Source organism: Eleutherodactylus coqui, chromosome 13 (assembly GCF_035609145.1).
Source record: "Eleutherodactylus coqui strain aEleCoq1 chromosome 13, aEleCoq1.hap1, whole genome shotgun sequence".
Classification (NCBI taxonomy): Eukaryota; Metazoa; Chordata; class Amphibia; order Anura; family Eleutherodactylidae; genus Eleutherodactylus; species Eleutherodactylus coqui.
In genome coordinates, this window is record NC_089849.1 from 29,161,925 (window position 1) to 29,184,368 (window position 22,444).

At 44.7% G+C, this 22,444-nt stretch overlaps 1 protein-coding gene across 1 annotated transcript in view; it reads right to left on the minus strand.

Moving 5' to 3' along the window:
* Nucleotides 1-20,211, minus strand: part of MYO1D (myosin ID) — an 89,296-nt gene extending 69,085 nt beyond the window's left edge. Inside the window, exon 1 of the mRNA XM_066587491.1 lies at nucleotides 19,431-20,211. Coding sequence (XP_066443588.1) covers nucleotides 19,431-19,525 — 95 coding nt within the window. The 5' untranslated portion in view covers nucleotides 19,526-20,211. The remainder of the gene's footprint in view (nucleotides 1-19,430) is intronic.
* Nucleotides 20,212-22,444: the final 2,233 nt, after the last annotated feature.

The following is a 22,444-nucleotide window of genomic DNA, read 5'->3' on the forward strand; positions in this document are numbered from 1 at the left end:
GTAAAGCTTTAGTGACAGCTTCAGAAGACGAGATAAAAGCCCTAATTTACAATAGTAATAACACATCATGAAGATAAATCGGTTAAGGTGTAGTAGTTTATTGAGATAGAATATCTCGAGTTTTCTTCAGGGAAGAGAAGAAGGAGTTAAAAAACCTCGACATAATGCGAGAGAGCAAGAAGATAATCAGTACCAGGTAAAGTTTGTAGGACAGTGTGCTTCCTTCTCTCATAGTACAGAATATAACAACCGCATCACCTTGGGGTCCTCTTACTCTCTAGGTCAGAGCCATGTGACGAGTGTCAATTAACCAGTTTAGTGATCCTTCAAGGTTGATTCATAACTTATGGTGGACGAATGATTGTTCATGCCATTGTTCGTTCCCCATAAATGTTTCATCGCAACTGGCATTGCTTTCCCCTGTTCACATGGGAAGATGTACTACTGATATCAATGATTTTTTGGACAGCGTGAAAGATCCATCGCCCAACAACCGAGCATTTAATTGTGGATTGGGTGACAGCCGCACCTTCACATGGCCCAATGATTGGGAAAATGAATGTTCCTACAGACATTCCTGTCTGATCATCAGTCCATGTAAAAGGCTCTTTAGGCTAACATTGCCCATACACCTTCAGTGGTCAATGAGAAGAGAAACACTGATGTGCAGTGCAAGTTTCCGCTTAAAAATCAGGAAGCTTCACCTGACCTCCCCTGTATTAATCAAACCAGAAAAAATACGCTTTTTGAGCTCTTTCTTCGGTAATATTGATGGGGATGGGCACGGGACACCATTATGGCCAGATAAATATGCTTAGTTGTGTCATGGGTCTTCATGGATTGTGAATTTCTTGCCTTTAAAGCCTTTATTTTATCTGAAAGTTGCACTGCACACCAATATTTTTTTCTTCGGTCTGTAAATTACGCCCACTTTTCACATTTTTGCCACTGTGCCCTCTAAGCACTCACATCATTTCCTAGGGGAGCTCTACCCAATTTTCCTCTCTTGCACCAATCATACATCTTCCATAGTTGTCCACTAAGAGTTTGTTCGGCCAGCAGCTATTTCTCCCTACTCCCCCATACACAAATGTTCGGTTCAGTAAAGCATTCATATTCTACATTGAAAAGGGAGGTAAGCTGACATCAGACAGGTCTGTCGGTGACTTATATCCCAGGGATACAAAAGGATCAAGTATTGAAAAATCAGAGCGCCCGATCATTTTTTTCCTTTACATCATCTGTCGAGGGAAAGTTGTGAGGCCCCTTTACACATGTGGTAGGCGCCCAGCCTCACGAAAAATCGGTGGGTTTGGACAACTAATTGAAATGTGTATGAGGGGCCTTAAGATATAACCACCCCACACTACAGAGTCGTTCCTCTTTACCCATCACAGCTACACCACTGCCTTGTTTTCACCTTCAAAGCATATATTAAAAATGAATGTACTCAAAGCAGGTTGTCCAGAAGAAAAATAAAAATAAAAAACAAAAAAAGAACATTGCCATGAGGACGGACAGGCAGGTCCATATAAACTAAATATGTTGGGGATTATCCAATGAGTATGGCCAGCTTTATGTATTGCCTATTTCTCATGATTTCTCCATGAACAATCATGTTTTGCTTCGTCAAGCATGCCCGTTTTATTGCAAATGGGGCAGGGATTCACCCAAGGCCAGATTATCGCCTATGGGAATCCAACATGCCCTATCCCTCCTCCCTTCTATAATCAGTCAGGCAATCATCAGCTGACCAATAAGATATAAGATTGTTGATTGCTCTGGCTGAAATCAGCTGTTTTTTATGATCCCTTGCTCTATATTTGATCTGGTAGACCTTCATTAGGGCTCTTTAAACACCGGCAAATTTTCTGCCAGGATCAAGCACCAATCAACATGTTTTGAAAGACAATCAGAGCTAGCTGTACATGGGGCAATCAGTAGCATTGTCTGTGCCCGAATGGTCGTTAGTACAATCGTTCAGGCATACGAGTTTCCCTATGGTTGGCAGTACATCCGTTTACAGAGAGTGATGTGGTGTTGACAGTCGATGACTTTTGGCGTCGAACAAAAAAACGGGATCATCTGAAACTAGTGTTTGCATGTTTGTTGGCCGATTGCTAGCACCATCACACAGAGGAGCGACCTAGTGAATGAATGTTCAGACCATTCATTCCCATATATTGGCAGGTAAAACACTTTCCTTGGGGATATAGATCTAGCTTATCAAACTGACCTTCTGATGTAGGACACGGCGTCAGTCATCCAAGGGCACTTTTACATAGGACGATAGTCACCTGAGCAATCACTCATAAGAACGATTACGAGCAATTGTTATCCTAAGAAAATACAAGACCTGACAGGGTAAGTGAGTGAGAATCGCTCACTTGTTGAATCTGCTAGGTTTTCAGCTCACCTAAAAGCCAATTGGTGTAAACAGGCAGTTGTTCATCTGTGAACAACTGCCTGTTCACTCTGAATGGAGGTAGGTGGCCGGAAGAGATCTCCAGCACACTCCGCCTCCATTCCACAAGTTATCATCGCTCCCATGTGAAAGCACAGGAGCAATAATCGTTGGGATGGCTGTCGGGTGCTTAAGTGCCCGACAGTTGTCCCGTACAAGGAGTACCCCATTATGTACAAACAGCATTAGCTTATCAGTCTCCAATAACACTGGACTTCAGGAGTTGAAAAAAAAAACAACACACAAAGACCCAAAACAGCCATCTACGGGTTTCTATCCTGTGCCTTCAAACATGTTTTTCACTTCTAAGTTTTAATATCACTTTAAGTACGAAGCTTTCATATCCCCTTAGGGATAGTCTGGGTACAGAACAGCACTTCCTGTGGTTATGGTCCTACAGTAATAAAAGAAACAAAAATGTATCAAACCTTGTAAAATGGATATTAGTCATCGCTACAGACCCACAAAATAGACAACCAAGATGATCTTAGTCTATGGACATTTGGGTTACAATTACCGGCTTTAGCTTCGTGACGGCCCCACCTTCTCAGTCAATAGATACTAAAGTATATTACGTTCTAGCTAATAGAGAAGTCAGAATATGATTCATGCTATTCTTAGATACCACTGGTGTGAAGATATCCGTGTGACTGTAATTTCTAAAAATAAATATGCAAAACTGATCGTCATCCAAAAACAGTATACGGCGGCGTTAGCGAGATAGTCCATGAAGCATGGCGCTAGGTTTCCTTTGCATTACAAATATTTGTCTCGTAAGGTTTAGGGTAAAGATCCCCACGTAGATTAGAGTTTAGGCATCCAAACGTGCTGATAACGGCAGAGCGAGACGACTCTCTAACTTTCCCCATCGGAGAAAAGAAGGATCGGGGGGACATTGACTTACAACGCCCAATCCGTACCGTACTTTTACACATCATGGGAGAGGAGTGCAGGTCGCATGCTGGGGTAGTTGTAAAGTCTAGCCGCTTCATCATAAGTTATCCCGCTAGGAAAATACAACCACATGGACTCTATAACAAGGCTCATTTATTTGGTGGCAAATGGATCACAAAGTTAACATCAGTCTCTGAATACTTTTAGCTTAACAGGTTCCAGACGGCTGAGGGGGTGCTAGTTTTTCATTTAGGCCTAAACTCGAACAAGTCTCTTTCTACTTAGCGCATCGCCCTCTTTCTCACTCCAAGTGGTATCTTTGGCCTTTACCCTCTGCTTATGCACTAACACTTTTGACTCATATATGCCATGATGTCTCCGGCTACCTCGCAGTATGATGTGTGTCTCTCTGTGGCAATTGCAATGACTTCTACTGGATGCGCCCTTACTCCCCTTTGTATATTATCCCCTTGGAGTGTGCCTGATCGTTCCTTATGTATAATGCAGTCACTTCCATGCAGTGCAGCTTCCTGTCTGATACCTATCAGATGCTATCTTGATTTTTAGATTTCTCACCGCTTTTTCCTTCTCTATGCTCTGCTAGCAATCCAATGATGAAGCAGTACAGCACCGCATGACCAACTAGAACCAGTACCAATCGTACCTGCTGAAAGGATAGTGTGATTATCATTACCCTCTATGATCTCCAAGTAAGCTACAGACCATAAAGGAATACAGTCAGGAAGGAAGAATTGTCATATTCTTCAACTCTGTGACAAGAGTCTCTAATCATCACCAGTATCTGTGATAGGAGATTCTGTCCCCCTGTGAAGAGCCTGTGTGGTACAGTCCACACAGTTTCATTATACAGGAGGTTTTGGTCATTGAAATAGCGACTACTGGAAAAAAATAAGGACAAGTAATTTCCTGGTGGTCACAATGAGATTACATGACCAAAATGAAGACCAAAATGAAGGAATAAAATAAACTAGGTTATACTAGCTGACTTATAAATACTGTGCAAATAGTTATAGCCTTTTTTTTTTAACCAGAGTGGCCCTTTAAGTTTATGTAGGTGGTGAAGTTAAGTGGCTGCCAGACCCTTCTATTGCAAATTACTTTTGCTTCCAATGCAAGCCACTAGGTGACATTCTAGCAGCCTACATAACCATTAAATACTGATACCTATTGCCTATTGGCAGATTATGTCTACTATTTGGAATCTGCAATTAAAACTTGTTGCGTCTACAGTAGTTGTTGTTACATCTCTGGGTTCCCCCATCCTCTATGACACTCAATACACATACTAAAAGGTTGTCCTGTTAAAGTGACCCTCCGGTCTAAGAACTGCTCTCCGATTGGCCGGCACTGATCAGATGAACAGCACTGGCCAATCAGAGAGCAGGTATATTGTATTGGTAGTCTAACACTATCAATGTACTATGGGGATTAGGTAGTTTTAAGATTGAGTCGGCCATCTTGGACGGAAGGCAGAGAAGAACAAACGCAGGTAAAATACAACCCACTTCCTTTGGTCCCAGGACAGATTACTGTTCTGAAACCGAAGAGTCACAAAGTTGCCTCGTTTCTTTAGATTCATGTTCAAGCGTGTTCTATCAAATTGTGAACTCCTATATATTCTCCAGCTAAAAGTGCATAGTTTTGTTTCCACTGAATAGTGAAAGCTTAAAAAAATATAACCAAATTATGGATGCAGAGAATATGACCATAGCAATAATCTCTAGGACCGCGATGGTTAAAATCACTACCTCCAACATGATAATGAATACAAACAGAGATCTTGTCAAGTACTGGTTTGCAAAACCAACCTGCCACATCAAGGCTGTAGTCTACTAGGATTCTAACTACCATTTATGTGAGCTACATAAACAGCTTAATTAACTCTCCCTTTGTAACAGCAGCCATTAGCCAACTTTACAAAAGTGTATGAGGGGTGGGGGTTTAGCTCACCTGGAGAGCCCTGGCAACACTTGGCTAATCTAAGAACCTCCATCAAAGAGAGATTAAGGCCACATTCACGTGGCAGTAATTGTAAACCAAAAACAGATCCAGGTCGGAACTATCGGAGGTTGATCCAAGGATTATTCTGACTGCCATTATGGAGTCGGGAAGGAATTTTTTCACCGAAAGGGCTAATGGGCTTGGGGTTTTTGCCTTCCTCTGGATCAACAAGGAGTTTGAAACAGGTTTAACTAGATGGACATTGTCTTCATTCAGCCTAACATACTATGTTACTATGTAGATCTGGAAAATACACAGAGATATAATGGAAAGATTTGCACCTCTCTCAAATTTTGGACCCACTCCTGCTTTGAGTTTAAGAACTGAAGGGCTCAGCACACTATTAGGGAGCCTGCAGTACAACTTCCGTGTCCAAGTAGTTGTGGCCATTGTGGGACTCTGGGCACATTTAAAGTCCTTCTGAAGGGTTTGAAACTCAGGGTACTGTGCGTCCACCGACTGCTGGTCCTAAACCCGGCTATGTAAGAGTTGGTCACAGGGCTGGCGAGCCACAGTGCTGACTGTAAGAAACGACTGGAATCACCACTTTATTTTACAACCCAATGTTTTTACTGTAGACACAAACACAAAGTTATAGGCAGGTGGGGAGGTTCAGGGATGGCGAAATGGCTGTTCAATGTTTTTTCCACATTGACACCTACAGAATGAGAACTGGGGTGTCTCAGGTATTGTTAGGCCATGTACCTACCTACAGTGCACTTTGCACACAGTTCACATTTCAGTTTCTCACTACTTTTTAAGCTCTCTAGTGATAGCCCCATTCCCTTGCAGGCTTCCTGGGGACTAACCGCATCACATCCCATTGACTCTTTTCCTTCTAGGCCACATCATTATCACAAGACCTCGATCTAATGAATCAGGTGCCAGCTATAGTACCCATCCTTTACCAAGGCATGCTACTCTTGAACCATCGGACACTGTTACTTTCCCCATGCCACTAGTGGTCACTTGTATTATTGCGCAATTTTCTCTGTCCTGCATATAAAATAATAGAACAATTGAACAATAAAATAAATTTCTGAGCAATCTTTCAAACGGTTGAAAGATTTAGTGATATATTCGCATAAAGTGTTAATGGCTTTAATGACCATTAACACTATATCATCTTCATTTGCATGTAAAAGAACCTCTAGGAGTTGTTTGCAGAGCCCAGCTTGTTTAAACACACGCTGAGCTGTGCAAACAGCTGCCAACACATTCCATTGTTCTCCTCATGGCTAGTGTAAAAATGCAGCAGGGAGAACATCCTGCAGTCTATTGAAAGATGAGTGAAATGCATTCCAATGGAATGTATTTGCTCAGTCTTTCAGCGGCTTCACATAAAATGCATCGTTCAAAACGAAGTGTGAACGATGCCCGCATTTCCATGTAACGATTATCGCTCATTTTCGTTCAAGCACGAAGACCTCTGGTGAACAGTGCAGGCGGCGCAGGCTGCCGAGGCACGTCTTTCCTCCGTCTCCCTGCCACATACAGGGCTTCTGGCACATCCAAAAATCTTTGGAATTGTGTCACCTCCAGGCATCCTGTCGTGTTTAATCCAGCCGAACCTGACGAAGGGGCTCAACCCTGAAACGCGTATTTCCTTGCTGGTTCTCAATGTTGTTAAATAAATAGAAATGCTTTCACTATTGCATCTTTTAGAATATTTTCTTTCGCCATACACACACCCACCTTGGTGGAGCGTCATCTGGTTGGCAGCACCTCCATCATTTAAAACACTTTTTACGCCAGAACTATTTCACCGTTCTCACTGGGTCTTGCTCCACCCTCCTTTTTCATCTTTGCCACTCATTACATGATACGGGCTAGATGAGGCTGGAGCGGCGTCACCCCTGTGACTTGGTGCGCCCTTTCGAGTCAAGCTTCAAAGTATGTTTATGCTGAAATGCTGTGGCATTTCAAACCACATACATGGGCTTACTGTACATACCGGTCCTGTGTCGAATGCACACCATGTCTGCGTTTGGTGGTTTGTTAACCCCTGCCAATGTGTTCATCCTACTTACTGACATTTTGGCCCACCTACAACATGAGGCCACTTTATAATAATTTTTTTTCCAGTGCCACTTTGGGTTCCCAATCCGCCGTTGGTTAATAATCACCTTTATTTATACAGAGCATGCATGTTACATCTCTTGACATTGAGTTCTGTCCCCATTGGGGCTCACAATTCATCTCTCTGTAGGTTTTTGGAGTGCGGAAGGAAACCAGAGTACCCAGAAAAAAACCCGCGCAAACATAAAAACTTCATGCAGATGTTGTCCTTGGTGGAATTTGAACCCAGGACCCCCGGAATAGAAAGTCAACAATGCTAACCACTGCTCACTTTATGGCTCTTAGACAGTATTATACACTACCTTTGGGGGTATTGGTGATGTTCCAGTTTGGTTTAAACTCATTCGGACCAAACCAAAACCTTTTTTGCCGAAATTTGGCTAAACAGCCAAACGGAACTTTTCAAAAGTTCACTCTTCACTACCGATAAGGTTGTTGCACATAAAGAAGCAGCTAATAACTTTTAATACCAGTCGTGCAATCATACTTCTGCACGCGTGGTATAGATACAGCGAGAGGAGACAACCATCTGAGGGTTAACACCACACAGTCCTATCTCCTTTGAGGTCTCCAGCGCCTGTAAGAGCAAAGATGGCGGCACATATAGGTCAATACAAGTCCCCTTCTGTCATGAACGCTCCTTTATGTACATCACATATATACTAGATTTAGGGAGTCGACGTTACATTCCTGGACTTGCGCTGGTTTAATACAAATATACCATTTCATGTATAGAAGAGAAGACGATGAGGCATAAAAATAAACAAATGGTGAAACCAGTCAGCCATAAGGTAAAATGCATCAGCGTGGGACACAAAGGTATCTCACACGATTGTAAAGTCATTGTGTATTCCGCCTGGTTTTTGCACGTGTAATACACAGTATCAGTCTCCCAACAGTGTGAGAAATGCGTGCGCAAAAGAAAAAAAAAAAAGTTGTAGTGTGTTTCATCCTGGCGCGTAATTGGCACACGGCAAGTACGCATTTCATTGCGTACTTTCTGCCTGCTCTTGCGCAAGAGATCTGAGCGTGAGACAGGCCAGACATGGTTTTTTTGGTTGTTAAGGAAGGTTAAGCAACGCATACGGATCCCAACAGGTTTTTATATAAACTTTTACAAGGCTTATAAAATGATATGAATCCGGCAATTCAGCATCTCCAGTGTTTGCGGGGGATGAAAGAGGCAATAAATACAACCTTTGGATCTCTTCGTAGGAGCGGTGCAGGACTTATGTCGTTAGTGACAAAAAGTCATAAAACTGTGGGAGAGAAATCCAGAAAGCCAACAGAAGCTGAAGATGGTTGATATTAGTGGCCGTGATCCTGGGTCATATAGCAGTTCACCCCAATTAGAGTGTTCAATGCAAGGATGCCTGTATGTATAAGAGACTGTAAATGTTAGCCAATTTTGACTATTTTTGTTGACCATCATTTGGAAATTGAAATTATACCCAAGCGATAGACTTGATGACTACCAAAATGTCATTTGTCAGGCTATGGTCAGCTAAAAATACAAATATGTGGTGTGCTGGCCTGAAGCAGCCATGTTACACAATCACACGCTATTTAAGGTTTTGGTTTTTTTAATTACCTTCTGGATCTGCCAATTTAAAGCTGTTGCGCCAACGTTGTGATGCAAGAGCAAAAGAAGTTGGTTCAAGATAAAGTAGAAAAACGCTGCACCAACACGGTTTAGCCTGTGATCTTGGTTCAAATCTAGGTTCTATTTGATCCTCCGATTTTGGTGGAGCAAACTAGTTGAACTTAGTTTATCAGCCAAAATCCAAGATGGCGGACTAGGCCGATAGCCTGTTAATGGGTGAAATTATACCAATTTAACAGAGGCAGTGAAGTCCAACTAGTTTGGAAAGAACTGACTATGTGGACCCTTGACCAAAAAAAAATTTATAATAAAATATAACTTTTATTAAAGAAATTACTAAAAGGAAGAACATACACACATAAATCTAGATCCAGGAAAACCCATGGAACCGATAAAAATGTATTGATACCACTGTCCATAAACAGTAATAGACCGGTCAGTCTGAGTATCGTTATGACTCAGCCATTTAGTGTATTCGGTCTCTTTGCAGAATCTGACAGGATTATCAGAATCTATTGTATACACGTCAACCTAATCAGGAGATGAAAAAGTGACATAAGTCCGACAGTTGGATGTTACAGAACGTGACCCAAACTCCAGAGATCAGGTTCGGTGATGTATACGTCGTTCACATCGAGAAAATAAGCTATGCCGGCCCACTAAAAATTGTAAGCGTAACCCAACGCGTTTCTCCCACAACGTGGGTTCATCAGGGGTTTCAATACGCAAAAAATGGTACTTTACTGGTTTAATGACTCCCATTCAGAAATCGGATAGTGGTACAAAAATAAAAAATTGATGAAGCCTCAAAATGTCCAGTATTGTCAAATAAATGACACACTGGATATAGAGGGATCAATCAGAGTAGAACTGTCATTTCTACTGGTGACAATTATATTACTAGATAGATTATTGTCGCTATATAAGATAAATGAACTGACAGGACTACGAGAACCCTACTACTACAATGGTAGAAATAAGAGTAGGGTATAGGTAAGAAAAATTTCTACCCTTTATGTGAGAGAAAGTTATAATTTCTCAGGGATAATAGTCCCGAGTACAGAAAGATAGAATAATTTTAGCCGTTAAGTCAAAGAGTATCCCGAGGGCAAAATTTTAGCAATCGGGTCCCTGGATAATCAGATGGCATATTCACAGCAGCCCAGAATAGCCGCCTTTTGGATAGCCATCTGATAAATTTTCGCTCTAGACCTACAAGGAAAATTCCTAAGACCTATAATAGTCCCTCAATAGAGTGGAAAGAGGATTCAAAGACCTATATTAGTCCCTCAATAAGGTGGTCACTAAGTCAGAGCCTTAATAAGCAAAAACTGAAATCAAACAAATAAACAAACCGGCGGCATGTCAGCCCTGGTGGTGGACTGACAGTGAAATTATACCAACGTCTACTGTTGACAGCGGCCATGTTTTTACTATCACTATGAATTCTTGATAGATCACTTGACTACAGTCACCAATCACTGTGCGCGATACATTTCTTCGAGGTTCAACTTTTCATTGCAGATCAAGTGAACTTGGTTTTGCAAATATTAGATCAAAAGTGTTGGTGCAACGTTTGTCCTTAAGCCGGGTTCAAGAGCCGATCCCAGTTTAAACCTGGATCAACAGCGCGGTTAGTGCAACCAGCCCCAAGGGCTGATTCCCATGGGCGTTAGCACATTTCTGTAGCCCGTGTAAACAAAACCTTAGTCTACACAAGCGCAATTTTGTAAGGAAAGGAGAAAATCACCAGCTCCGCCATGCAGCTTCTTAAAGGGAATGCGTATTCAGAACATTACATATTGTATAAATCAAGCTTTCAAAAAAATTCTGCAGCCCCAAAAAGTTTGACAGTTTTAATTTTAGCCCCTACCCACCGTACTACCAAGTCATGCGGGCCGGTGTCAGTGTATGGACCAAGCAAGATTATCCCACCCATCTGTTGCCCAACTCTCAAACTAGTTTACCCAAGCTAACCGCAAGAAGAATTGATTCCTTAAAAGACCTTTCACAGGAGCAGAATAACTACATCGCGACGCAACGGAATTTGTCGCTGAGGAATTCCGCACCAAAATCCGCAAGGTAAGCCACTTTCTGCATTAACATGCACAAGAAGCCCGCAGAATTTACCGCAAATTGCGATGTGGAAAATTCTTTCCATGAGAAAGGTCTCTAAAAGGGTTTACCATGAAAACACATTGATGGCCTTTATTTCAGATAGGCCATCAATGTACGTTCGGTAAGACATCTAGGACTTCCAGTAACCCATAGGGGGTTTAGTATCACTTGAACCTGAACCAGTCACATAAGGAAGGGCCATGCTGGCAAACCCCATTAGGCATCATTTAGACATGCTGTTTTTGGTGAAGCTATTTAACACTACCCACAGCCCTGGATCCGGAAGGCTTGTATAAGGCTGCCTGCACACGAGTGGATTTTTGCTGCGGAATTCGCGGCGGGAGGCCTCACCGCGGATCCACACCAAATTCCGTTCACAACATGCTATGAGAAGTTGATTCTTCCTGAACACAAGCGTAAATCGCAGCACACTTCGTGTTTGCATGAATTCGGCTTCCACTGACCCGCAGTCCTTCCGTAATTACTTTATGGAAAGATCGCAGGTATCTGCATCATCGCCTAGCAGGAAAAATAAACATTTGGAAAAAAAAGAAAATTCTGTACTGCGCATGTCTGACAGCAAACTGCCGGGTTTAGCCGCAGTACAGATAAAAACTAAAGAACACGGGTATGGATGGTCGCGAGCAGAGACAGACTCGCATGCGGAATCCGGCTCTGCCGTGTGCAGGCGGCCTAAAGGGAGGGGTTTTATATCCATCCTGTGTTTAGATGAAAAAAGTGTGATTGTTCTCAGTGAGAGAAACCAAGTAATCTTGTAGATATGATAGCTTTTAATGGCTAACACAAATACATGATGTTACAGCGAGCTTTCGGTTTCTATCGATCCTTCATCAGGCTGGAATGGATGAAAAATATGCATGTGTGGATCAGCCAAACAAGGTTTAACCGCCCTACACCTCTATGGCGCCACCCAGAGGGCAGAATCTAAACTATATATAAATAAATGGGACAATCATTCCTAACCCGACCCGGATATATTTTTCACTACTTTTCATTAACTGTGCATATGATACAATACATCTGCAATGTTGCTGGAAAATAGCTAAAAAGATATTTCCCGCTGTTACGTGTACATAAGCAGCATTTGCATCAATACATCGTTGATTAAACTTCCTTGCATTGAACCCAGAAAATCTCCTAAAAATCAGTGTTGAAATGTGCTGAAGACTACCTAAACCTGCCACTGAAGGGGTTAAATCAGCCACAACACAGGAAAATGCAAAACTTGTTCTGTTCCCTTCCTGGTCAACACAACACATTGCCATTGGCCAGGACTGACTGCGCAGAGACAGATACTGTTACAGTCATTACTTGGATTTCATCATTACACCTGTGAGAACATAAATGGAATGTATCATCTATATTCTATACTAATTAAAGTCACATTATAAAAATAGATTAGAAAAAGTTTTACATTCTAGATAATAGATTTTGATTCTGTTTGTATAAGGCTATGGGCGAGGCGGGGAGGGGGCATCCTGCCCAAGCTGCAGGTAACAGCTTCACAGCAGCCTCATAAGATACAGCTGCAATGGACAGAAGAGGACTCATGGGAGAGAGAGTGTGGTGAGCATGCTCTGTGCAGAGGTCATTGTGCAGGGAGGGGGAGGAGGTGAGCTGTTACCATCACCTATTGTGAAGGAGAGATCTTGTACATGTAGAATTATATAATATATAAAATCACCTTTCATTAGACTTCTGCCTATAATGATAATGAGAGGACAGCTGGATTTTGTTTTCTTCAGAACTGACACTTCAGATTATTGTTAGGTTTGTGGTCAGCGTGAAAAATGCACAATTTTGTGGTTTTTAAAATTTTTTTATATATAAATTCTTTATAGACTTGAGGGAGTACAGAAGGAAAAAAAAGAGGGAAATGAGGCTACGAGTGTAACAGCACACCAAAACTGCATGGGAACAGGGAGCCAGGTAGGTATAAAAAGTACATCCCTGGACTCCTTAGAATCTGCTCTATGAGCACCATAATGTAGTTTATAGTACTTATAAATCCTAACAGTTTTCCTCTAAAGGGGTCATCGACGATTAGAAAAAAAAAAAAAGAACGTGTTGTTTTTTTTTTTTCCTTTTGTCAAAAACAGCACCACTCTTTTTCAGTGGCTGTGTCTGGTATTGCAGCTCAACCTAATTCACCTGAATAAAGATGAGCTGCAAAACTAGTCCCCACCGCACATAGCCGAAAATTAAAAACTGCTTTATGCTTGTAGTGTCCAAAACAATTACAAGAAGGAAAATGTATTAGGTCTTTGGAAAAAGGCAACTCAAACAATATTTCAGGAACATTCCAGATCCCCAACATCCAAAAAGAAAGTTTTTCTAATAAAGTATCGGGTTGATGCTTTGCAAATGCGTCTCTAGTTTATGCCACGGATTTAACACTGACCCCCTTGTTCTCTTCGGTCGGCGTGCCGCGGCCATTCGTACACTTTGGACTTGAGAGGAAGGTCGTTCAAACATGTCAATGACAGGAGTTCACGTTCTCTTTAAAGACAGTCAAAAGCCGACCGCTCGTTAGAAGCAAACATCACAGTTCATATCGCTTCACATAAAAGGTTCCCGACGTCTCCTGGAGCCGCTCAGCCTTTTAAACTTGCAAAAATAAACAAAAAGTTAAAAGAAAAAAAAAAAAAAAAGTGAACATTTCGCAGTGACAATATAAGGTTTGTGTTCTGGCATCGTCATTTCCTATCCGGTTCCTGAGCTCCCAGACATTAAATCACAAGAAAATGCCACTTGGCGTCCACCTAGGACTCCGTGCCAAGAGAGACGAAGGGGCAGAACGGGGAGGACCGGCTGAATGAGGAGGAGGAGGACAGAGTCCTGCAGATAATTACTAAAAACAAGACCAAAACATGGAGACCATATAAAGAGCGGAGATGGAAATTTCCTGAGAAATGTGCTGAATATTTACTCGGCCGGATTAGAATGGGGCGGGAGAGCAAACAACGATGCTGAATGATATTTGCTTGAGTTTAAGGAGAGGTGTGAGCCGTGTAAGTGGGCAGAGGAGAGGAAGGAAACGGGGGCCAGTGCCAATGTGAAATATATCTGCGGGGCATCTGGTTATAGATTACACATGGTATAAATACCTGGGGTTATGTACATGGAATGGCCACTTTATTAGAGACACCCATATAGTCAGGTATTGGACTTACTTGCAGTTCCACTAGGTGTTGGAATGGTTCTGCAGATATATTGGATCCAGGGTGTGCCAGGAACACATTCCCCACCATTAACTGCTAATACCGGACAGGAAGGGGTCATCGAGTCATGCTGCTCGCACCAAATTCTGCCTGTCCCATCACATGGTGCAAGGGAAATCTGAATTCATCTGATCAGGCGATGGTTTTCCACCGCTCAGTAATACAATATTTGGATCTTTTTGCTCTCTGGAAGCCAGTCTTAAACGTTTTTCTTTGACAGCAATGGCGCTGGAACTGGTTGTCAGCTGCTGTAGCCCATCCATGCTAAGATGATGAGTAGTGCGTTCGGACACGTTAGCTGGAGCACCAGCGTTGTATTCGACTGCAATTTGCTTGACTGTTCAGCGCCTGTTCATCAGAATGATTCCTGACATCCTCCTATGACCCCTTTTCTCCAGCGAGTTTTTTCTATCCACAGGATCCCCTTTCACTGGATGCTTTTCATGGATTGCACCGTTTTCTATATACTCTCCACACTGCTGCAGGAGAAAAATTGTGAAATCCCGACCCCGGCTATCTAGCACCGATGTCCAGGCCTTGTTGGAAGTCACTCAGATCACTGGATTTTCCCATTCCACGTGGATTCACACTAAAACCACTATTGGCCGACATCTTTCACATATGACTAATAAGCAGCCTATGTATAATGGTCACAGCAGGCCAAATGATCATTCATGTTCAGCCATGCCCCATATGTATTTACTTACAATAGAACACGGTGATAAGCGGCATTATTCATGGTGCCGCTCATCTCTGAAGGAACTGGAAGGACTGGATAGGCAGATAAATCCTGTTGGATCCCTATCTCCTCTGAGGGCTGCCCTGGGGTCTGTCAGGACTTATATACATTAGACTGCCATAATGAGTATCCCCTGAGTATCTATATATTACCAGTGTATTCATTTAGGACATCGCTTCTTGACTGTTATTCACCAGCGCTTGACTTATCAACATAAAAGGATGCTAGCTCTTCTTCCCAAACTGGAAAAGCGGTATCATGGTTCGCAGGTACGTGGCGCCGCCCATAAATACCTGTGAAGGTGCTTCAGGTGACTTAATCACTAGAGTGAACAAAGAACAATAATGTGAACACAATGACCCCCAGCAACGTAGCACAAGGGCCCTATTGAAGACTGGTGTCGCAAAGGCGCAAGAGGCTTTTTGGCGCGTGGTTTAGCGTATTTTACTCTACTCCTTCTGCTCGCCGGACACGTTCGCGCTGCGAACAAAGGCGCACAAATTGAAATAGCTAATTTGTCTAACAAGTGCTCAAAGAGGTGTTCTTTTTCCTTGTGTATTAAGCATGCATTTGCGCGTCCCCCCATAGCGACCTTTGGTGAGCAAATGCGCAAAATAGCAAAGCATGCAAAACGTGCAAAAAAAAATCGGAAATATGAATGATCCCATTGAAATCACGGCTTTCTTTTCTCAGCACGTAAATTTTGCGCGTGAAATACGCCCGTCTGACGCCGGCCTAACAGTTCTGAATAATACTTCGCTACTATGTTGGACCGGACACATTTAACCCTTTAACCTTTTCCTATCCAACAAGATCTTCAGCCCATTCAAATCCTAAGGCCTCATGTCCACAGGGAAAATCAGGCCCGCTACGGATTCTCCATGGAGAATCCGTAGCGGGTCCCTCCTGCCCCGCGGACATGAGCGCTGAAAATAAGAATAAATGAGAATAAACTCACCTCCCATCCGCTCCGTTTCTTCTCTTCGCCGCGTAGTCATCTTCTCTGCGTCGTGGCCGGATCTTCTTTCTTCGGCTCGGCGGATGCGCATGATGACGTCGGTGACGTGCCCCGCGCATGCGCCGTCCCGAAGAAAAAAGATCCGGCCGCGGATCCGGACGGCTTCCATAGGCTTCAATAGAAGCCCGCGGGAGACCCGCATGAAAATGGAGCATGGTCCAGATTTTTTCATGCTCCATTTTTTTTAAAATCCCTTTTATTGACGATCTGCGGGTATTTATCTACCCCGCGGGTGGTCAATGCATCCCTATGGGGTGCGGATCCGCGGGCAGGAGAAGAGTTAAAATCCGCTGCGGATTTTAATTCTTATTTTGCCTGTGGACATGAGGCCTAATAGTTTTGTGAAAAATATTAAACACCTTTTTTGATATGAAGAATAAATGCGGTAAGAAAATTGTAGATTTCGTCGTGTAATGAAAAATTTAGGGAAAAAAAAGATTGGATTATAGCTTTTAAAAGGGCGAGTACCGCGGGATTCCGATTATTTGTAGACGGAAGCTGTGAAGTTTGCTGTGCATCGTCTACATAGCTGTAGAGCATCTGTCACATCTGTGTAGCAGCCCTTATACATAGTAACCATACATACAGGAACGGCCACATGCTGAACATTCTGAGCCCATTTCGGCATGTTGACTATAAGTAATGCTTGAGGCCAGGGCTATTTGTGCTGGTAGTCAGCGCTAGTACTCCGACACCAGGGAAGATTTAGGAAATGTAGCGCAGAAGAAAAGTGGAGTAATGGTTCACAGTATCCGATTAAGGCTGCTTTCACACGGGCGACAAAATCTCACGATGCGTCAGCGCTACTAATCGCATGTATGTGAAGCTCAGGCTTTCCAACGGGTTCCTTCCCATTAGTGATGTTTTGAAGGCTGCTACATTGCGAGAGAAAAAAAGAAAAAACCTGCCTTGCTGAATATCGCTGCGATTTGCGAGGTTTTGTAACCCACGTTTCCCTTTGCAGCCCTACTTTGTGCAGTGCAACTTTGACAGTAGGAAATTCTACTGTTTTCCCTAAAAAATAACCCCTGGCTGCATTAAAAAAACAAAAAAAAAAAAAAACACACAGAACAAACAATACATCACCCAACAGGCGCTGTTAGCTCTGCCGCACTTCGCCGCCGCACCTCCGTCACCCTTTTCTGTAGTCTTCAGCCAACGCTTCCTGGTCAGAGATTCAAAAAGCCCGCCGGCAGGAAGCGCTGGCTGATTGGTTCCTGAGTGCTGCGGCTCAGCCAATCACTGCAGTGCTCAATAAACCAATCACAGCCATTCAATGCGATGGCTGTGATTGGCTGAGCTGTGGCACTTGAGAACCAATCACAGCCAGCGCTTCCTGGAGGTGGAGTTTTTGAACCTCTAAGCAGGAAGTGGTGGCTGAAAACTACAAGCAAGAGTGGCGGGCACCTGCGAAGAAGAAGTGCGCCAGACCGGACAGCGCCTGGTAGGTGATGTATTGTTTTTTGTTTGTTTTCAAAGGCAGATAGGGCTTATATTTCAAGCCCCTCTGAAAATCCCAGCAAAAAAGTGCGACTTTGTAGCAACACAAAATTGCAATGTCGCATAGAACACAGATGCGATATCGCTGTCGGGTGTGTGAAAGAGGCCCAATTCCCAGTTACCATTTTCCAAAAATTTAAACGGGCAACCCCTCCAACTCCGTACTACTTTCCATTAGTCACAGTGGAGCGTCACCCTAGACATCATGAGGCTACAGCTAGACCGGCGGCACACTATGGTAGTCGTAGTGGGTTGCACCTGTAGTGGGTGGCTGTTGTGTCAGCAAGCTCCTATTAACACCCTCATGGCTGGGCACAGTCACAGAATTCGAGCTATGTCCCTTAAAAACAAGGCTATGGTTCTTCCCGGTGGGACTGTGGCGTTTGTCACATTGCCGTATACATTAGGAGTACATTGGATCTATAAGGAGAAACCTGCTACACATCGTTGCTTTACCCCATCCGCCTACCACAATAAGGAACAGAAGACGACTGCTTTTAGCAAATTTGGGGCCTTCCCCTGCTGAGATCACCTCTTCCAGCCATGGTCCCTCCAGGCGGTATTTGTTTGCCGTATCGCCAACTTGCCACCAGCTGACCATCGGCTTGTCAAATGTCACCTGTGCATTCGTTGGTTTAACATTGGCCCATTGCCGCTCAAGCAAAATCCTGCGTGCCCCTCCTTGTGGGCAATAGCGCCATCGCTCAGACAGGGCTTCTGTGCCTGCAGGACACCTCCATGTTTCCTTATCTCTGGATGGTGCCAGGATTCTGAAACCGACCAAGTAGGGCTTCCCGCATTGTAAACATTACGTTGGATTCATTTAGTAACAATATGTTGTACTTTTGCCTGACAATCGCTCTAAAGTCTTAAATTCAGCATGTACCTCCAGAACATTCATAACAAGCTTTGCTGTGATCTCCTATTTTCTAGATTTTGTAGTACAGAGCAATACTGCTACTTGGAAACCATCAGCAAGCTGCTGTTGACTGATGCACGAGATCCCTAACTAATACTTGGTCTTCTACTGCCTGGAGATACAAAACATGCAGTTTTAGGCATTAGCTCCGAGAGGGGAGCCCCGCTTGGAGGGGGCCTTGTCGAAAACTAGACCACAGTGAGAATATACAGGGGTGTCCCTCCTTATCTTTTTGCCTGTTTTGTGAAAAGCAGTGCCAGATCAGCAGCTTCGATGAAAGTTACATTTTGTGTTACTTTACTATCTCCGGCAGTCCCATTGAAAATGAATGGTGTGGCACTGTGCGTTCACAACTGCCACATCATTCAGTCTCCTGCAGGGGGTGTAGTGAGCAGAAGAGGGGAGAGGGGGGGGGGGGGGGCGGGAGACAATAACCATTGCGATCATAATCGGTGGGGTTCTCAGTAGCGAGACCCCCATGATCACACTTTTCACCTATCCTATGGATAGGTAATAAAAGTCCTTTTTTGGTAGACCCCTTTGAGGGACGGACACAACTGTATGAATATACGTTTTGTACAGATCTACTGCATGCAAACACTATCTAACAGTTGGGTGAAGCCACAGTTGCAGCATCCTTGTCCGACAAGGTAGGTTATTCCATCTCTTCAACATCCTCAGAAGCCACCAGAGAAATGGAGCTACCAAAGAGCTAAACATGCTGATGTACAGGGGGGAGAATAATGCATGCAACCTACTGTACATACCCCTGAAAGTGACAGGTCACAAAAAAAAAACAAAAAAAAAAAACAACATGTGGAGGTGCACTTACCTGAGTTTTAGATTATCCATAAATTCTGGTAACGTGACAGAGTCCATAAGAACAAAGTCTGCTTTGCCATACTGTAAGCCTTCTTGTTCTGCCATGATGGGCCACCACTACTGATTCCGGCTGACACAATCGCAGGATGTAAAACTGTATCCAAAGTCTACGTAATCAGTGCAGAATGACACAAATGTAACACAAATAGACAATTACACAATATGTGAGACTGTTGCACCCTGCCTGCAGGAGTACACACTGTCTCTGTCACACCCAGGCTTCATGTAATCCCTGGTCATCCCAGGTGTGCGATTAGCAAGTGCACAATGCCTCTGGGATGTAGAGGTCTCCAAGCAGGTGATGCCTCCTTCAAGAGTACCAAACACTTCTTGGAAGACTGACGAAATGTTCTCTAGTAAAAGACTCGAAGGAATTTCTGGAGGATGGAAGTTTTCAGAGATCACACGAATGTCTCCTTGATTAAAATCTTCTCAGTGCAAGATGGGGGTTTCCTTCGTTAGAGATCTCAGTGCAAGGAGGGAGTAGTGTCTCAGTGCAGGTAGGGTCTCTCAGAAGAGGTCACTTTTGAACAGCTGCTGTCAGTTCGTGTAAGAGGTTTGCAGTCTCTTGTGCCTCCCTTGTGGAAATTGCTGATCCAACTCCTGTCCACCCATAGAGAGACCAGGAAGAGTGTGTGGGAGAGGTGAGAGGAGGAGAAAGGGTGGAGAGGAGGGAGGATGAGAGGTAAGCAATGCAGGGAGGGGAAAGGGAAGGAGAGGCACACTGAGTAAGAGGAAAGGTGAGGTATAGGGGAGGGCAGAGAGGAGGGGATGAGGGTGGGATAATGTGACAGAGGCTATACAGATAGAAGGGGGAGGTAAGGGGAGGAAGCGAGGGAGGGCTGGAAAGTGCAGTAGGTTGGGAAGGAAGGGAAAAAAAGTGGCAGTGGGCAGTGAAAGCACTTGGAAAGGAGAGTTAGAGAACCAGCGTGGTGCAATAGGGCATTATAACTTTTGTACAGAGGAAAAGATAGCGATAGGTGAGCACAAGTCCTCAAGGAGGGAACTAAGGCTGTAATCACAAGTGCAATGTAGTGCAGTGAAAAACTTACACTTTTCCCTCCAATTTCACTTTTTAGATAAAAACGCAGGATTTACATCCGTTTGACACACGCTTGAAAAAAATCACGTTGCCAATAGTAAAAAGATTGTAAGAAGGATCGCACTCGCATGATATCTAAGTGTAATTGGTTTTCTTCAATAATGCTTCTTCCTCAGTATTGATGGGGACGCACTATACACGGAACTATATCTGCAGTAGAAACACTTAGGCCGCCTGCAGATGGGCGGGTCGGATCTGGCTGCGAGGATTCTCGCCGCGGGACCCCACCCGAGCGCCTGCAGAGAGCGGCGTGTACTCACCCGCGTCTGCGGCTCCGGCTGTTTGATGTGCCGACTTGCCGGGCAGCCGGCGCATGCACAGACCAGAGCCGCGGCTCTGCGAGCCCCGCACAGAAATAGAGCATGCCGCGGCTCTGCGAGCCCCGCACAGAAATAGAGCATGCCGCGGCTCTGCGAGCCCCGCACAGAAATAGAGCATGCCGCGGCTCTGCGAGCCCCGCACAGAAATAGAGCATGCCGCGGCCCTGCGAGCCCCGCACAGAAATAGAGCATGCCGCGGCTCTGCGAGCCCCGCACAGAAATAGAGCATGCCGCGGCTCTGCGAGCCCCGCACAGAAATAGAGCATGCCGCGGCTCTGCGAGCCCCGCACAGAAATAGAGCATGCCGCGGCTCTGCGAGCCCCGCACAGAAATAGAGCATGCCGCGGCCCTGCGAGCCCCGCACAGAAATAGAGCATGCCGCGGCTCTGTGAGCCCCGCACAGAAATAGAGCATGCCGCGGCTCTGCGAGCCCCGCACAGAAATAGAGCATGCCGCGGCTCTGCGAGCCCTGCACAGAAATAGAGCATGCCGCGGCTCTGCGAGCCCCACACAGAAATAGAGCATGCCGCGGCTCTGCGAGCCCCGCACAGAAATAGAGCATGCCTCGGCTCTGCGAGCCCCGCACAGAAATAGAGCATGCCGCGGCTCTGCGATCCCCGCACAGAAATAGAGCATTCCGTGGCTCTGCGAGCCCCGCACAGAAATAGAGCATGCCGCGGCTCTGCGAGCCCCACACAGAAATAGAGCATGCCGCGGCTCTGCGAGCCCCGCACAGAAATAGAGCATGCCGCGGCTCTGCGAGCCCCGCACAGAAATAGAGCATGCCGCGGTTTGTTTGCCGCGCGAGATTTTGCGCGGACAAACCGCGGCCCTCTGCCTAGGATTGCGTTTGCTAATGCAATCCTATGGCAGCTTCCAAGGGCGGAAATTCCGCGGAAAATCCCGCCGTGGAATTTCCGCCCGTCTGCAGGCGGCCTTAATCAATCATGGGTTGGTCCACCTTTTTGGGTGATCACGGCTTCCAAAATGTCGGGCAACAGATTCTACAAGGTGGTGAACATCCTCCATACTCAGCTCACCCCATGCCCGCTGCAGCAGCTCCGTTGGTGAGTAAGGCCCCCCTGACAAGGCTGTATTTGCATTGTGGATTTTGGCGCCAGCAGCTGCCCATGGGTTCTGCAGAAAATACCTTCCATAGCATGCATTAGAAGAGCGCTTTTTCCTGCTTGCGAGCGGAAACCAATTGTAATTTTCTGCTCGAGGGAGAAAAATGGTAGCATGCTCTATTTTTGTGCAGGCTACGCATAGATGGCTTCTATTGAAGTCAATGGAAGCTGTCCGTCCCACAGCCCTTCTGCAATCATCATTGCAGAAAGGTCGCGGGACCTGTGTCATCGCCTATCAACGGCACGGGTAATTCTGTACTGTACATGTGCGACATCCGAAGCACAGAAGGAAAGAAGAATGACAGGTACGCAGGGGTCACCGGCCGAGCACAGGGTCGGATTCTGGTGCGGCATCTGGAATCCGACCCAATCGAGTGCAGCCGGCCCAAGTGGGAGCAGATCTCAGAGACCTTTC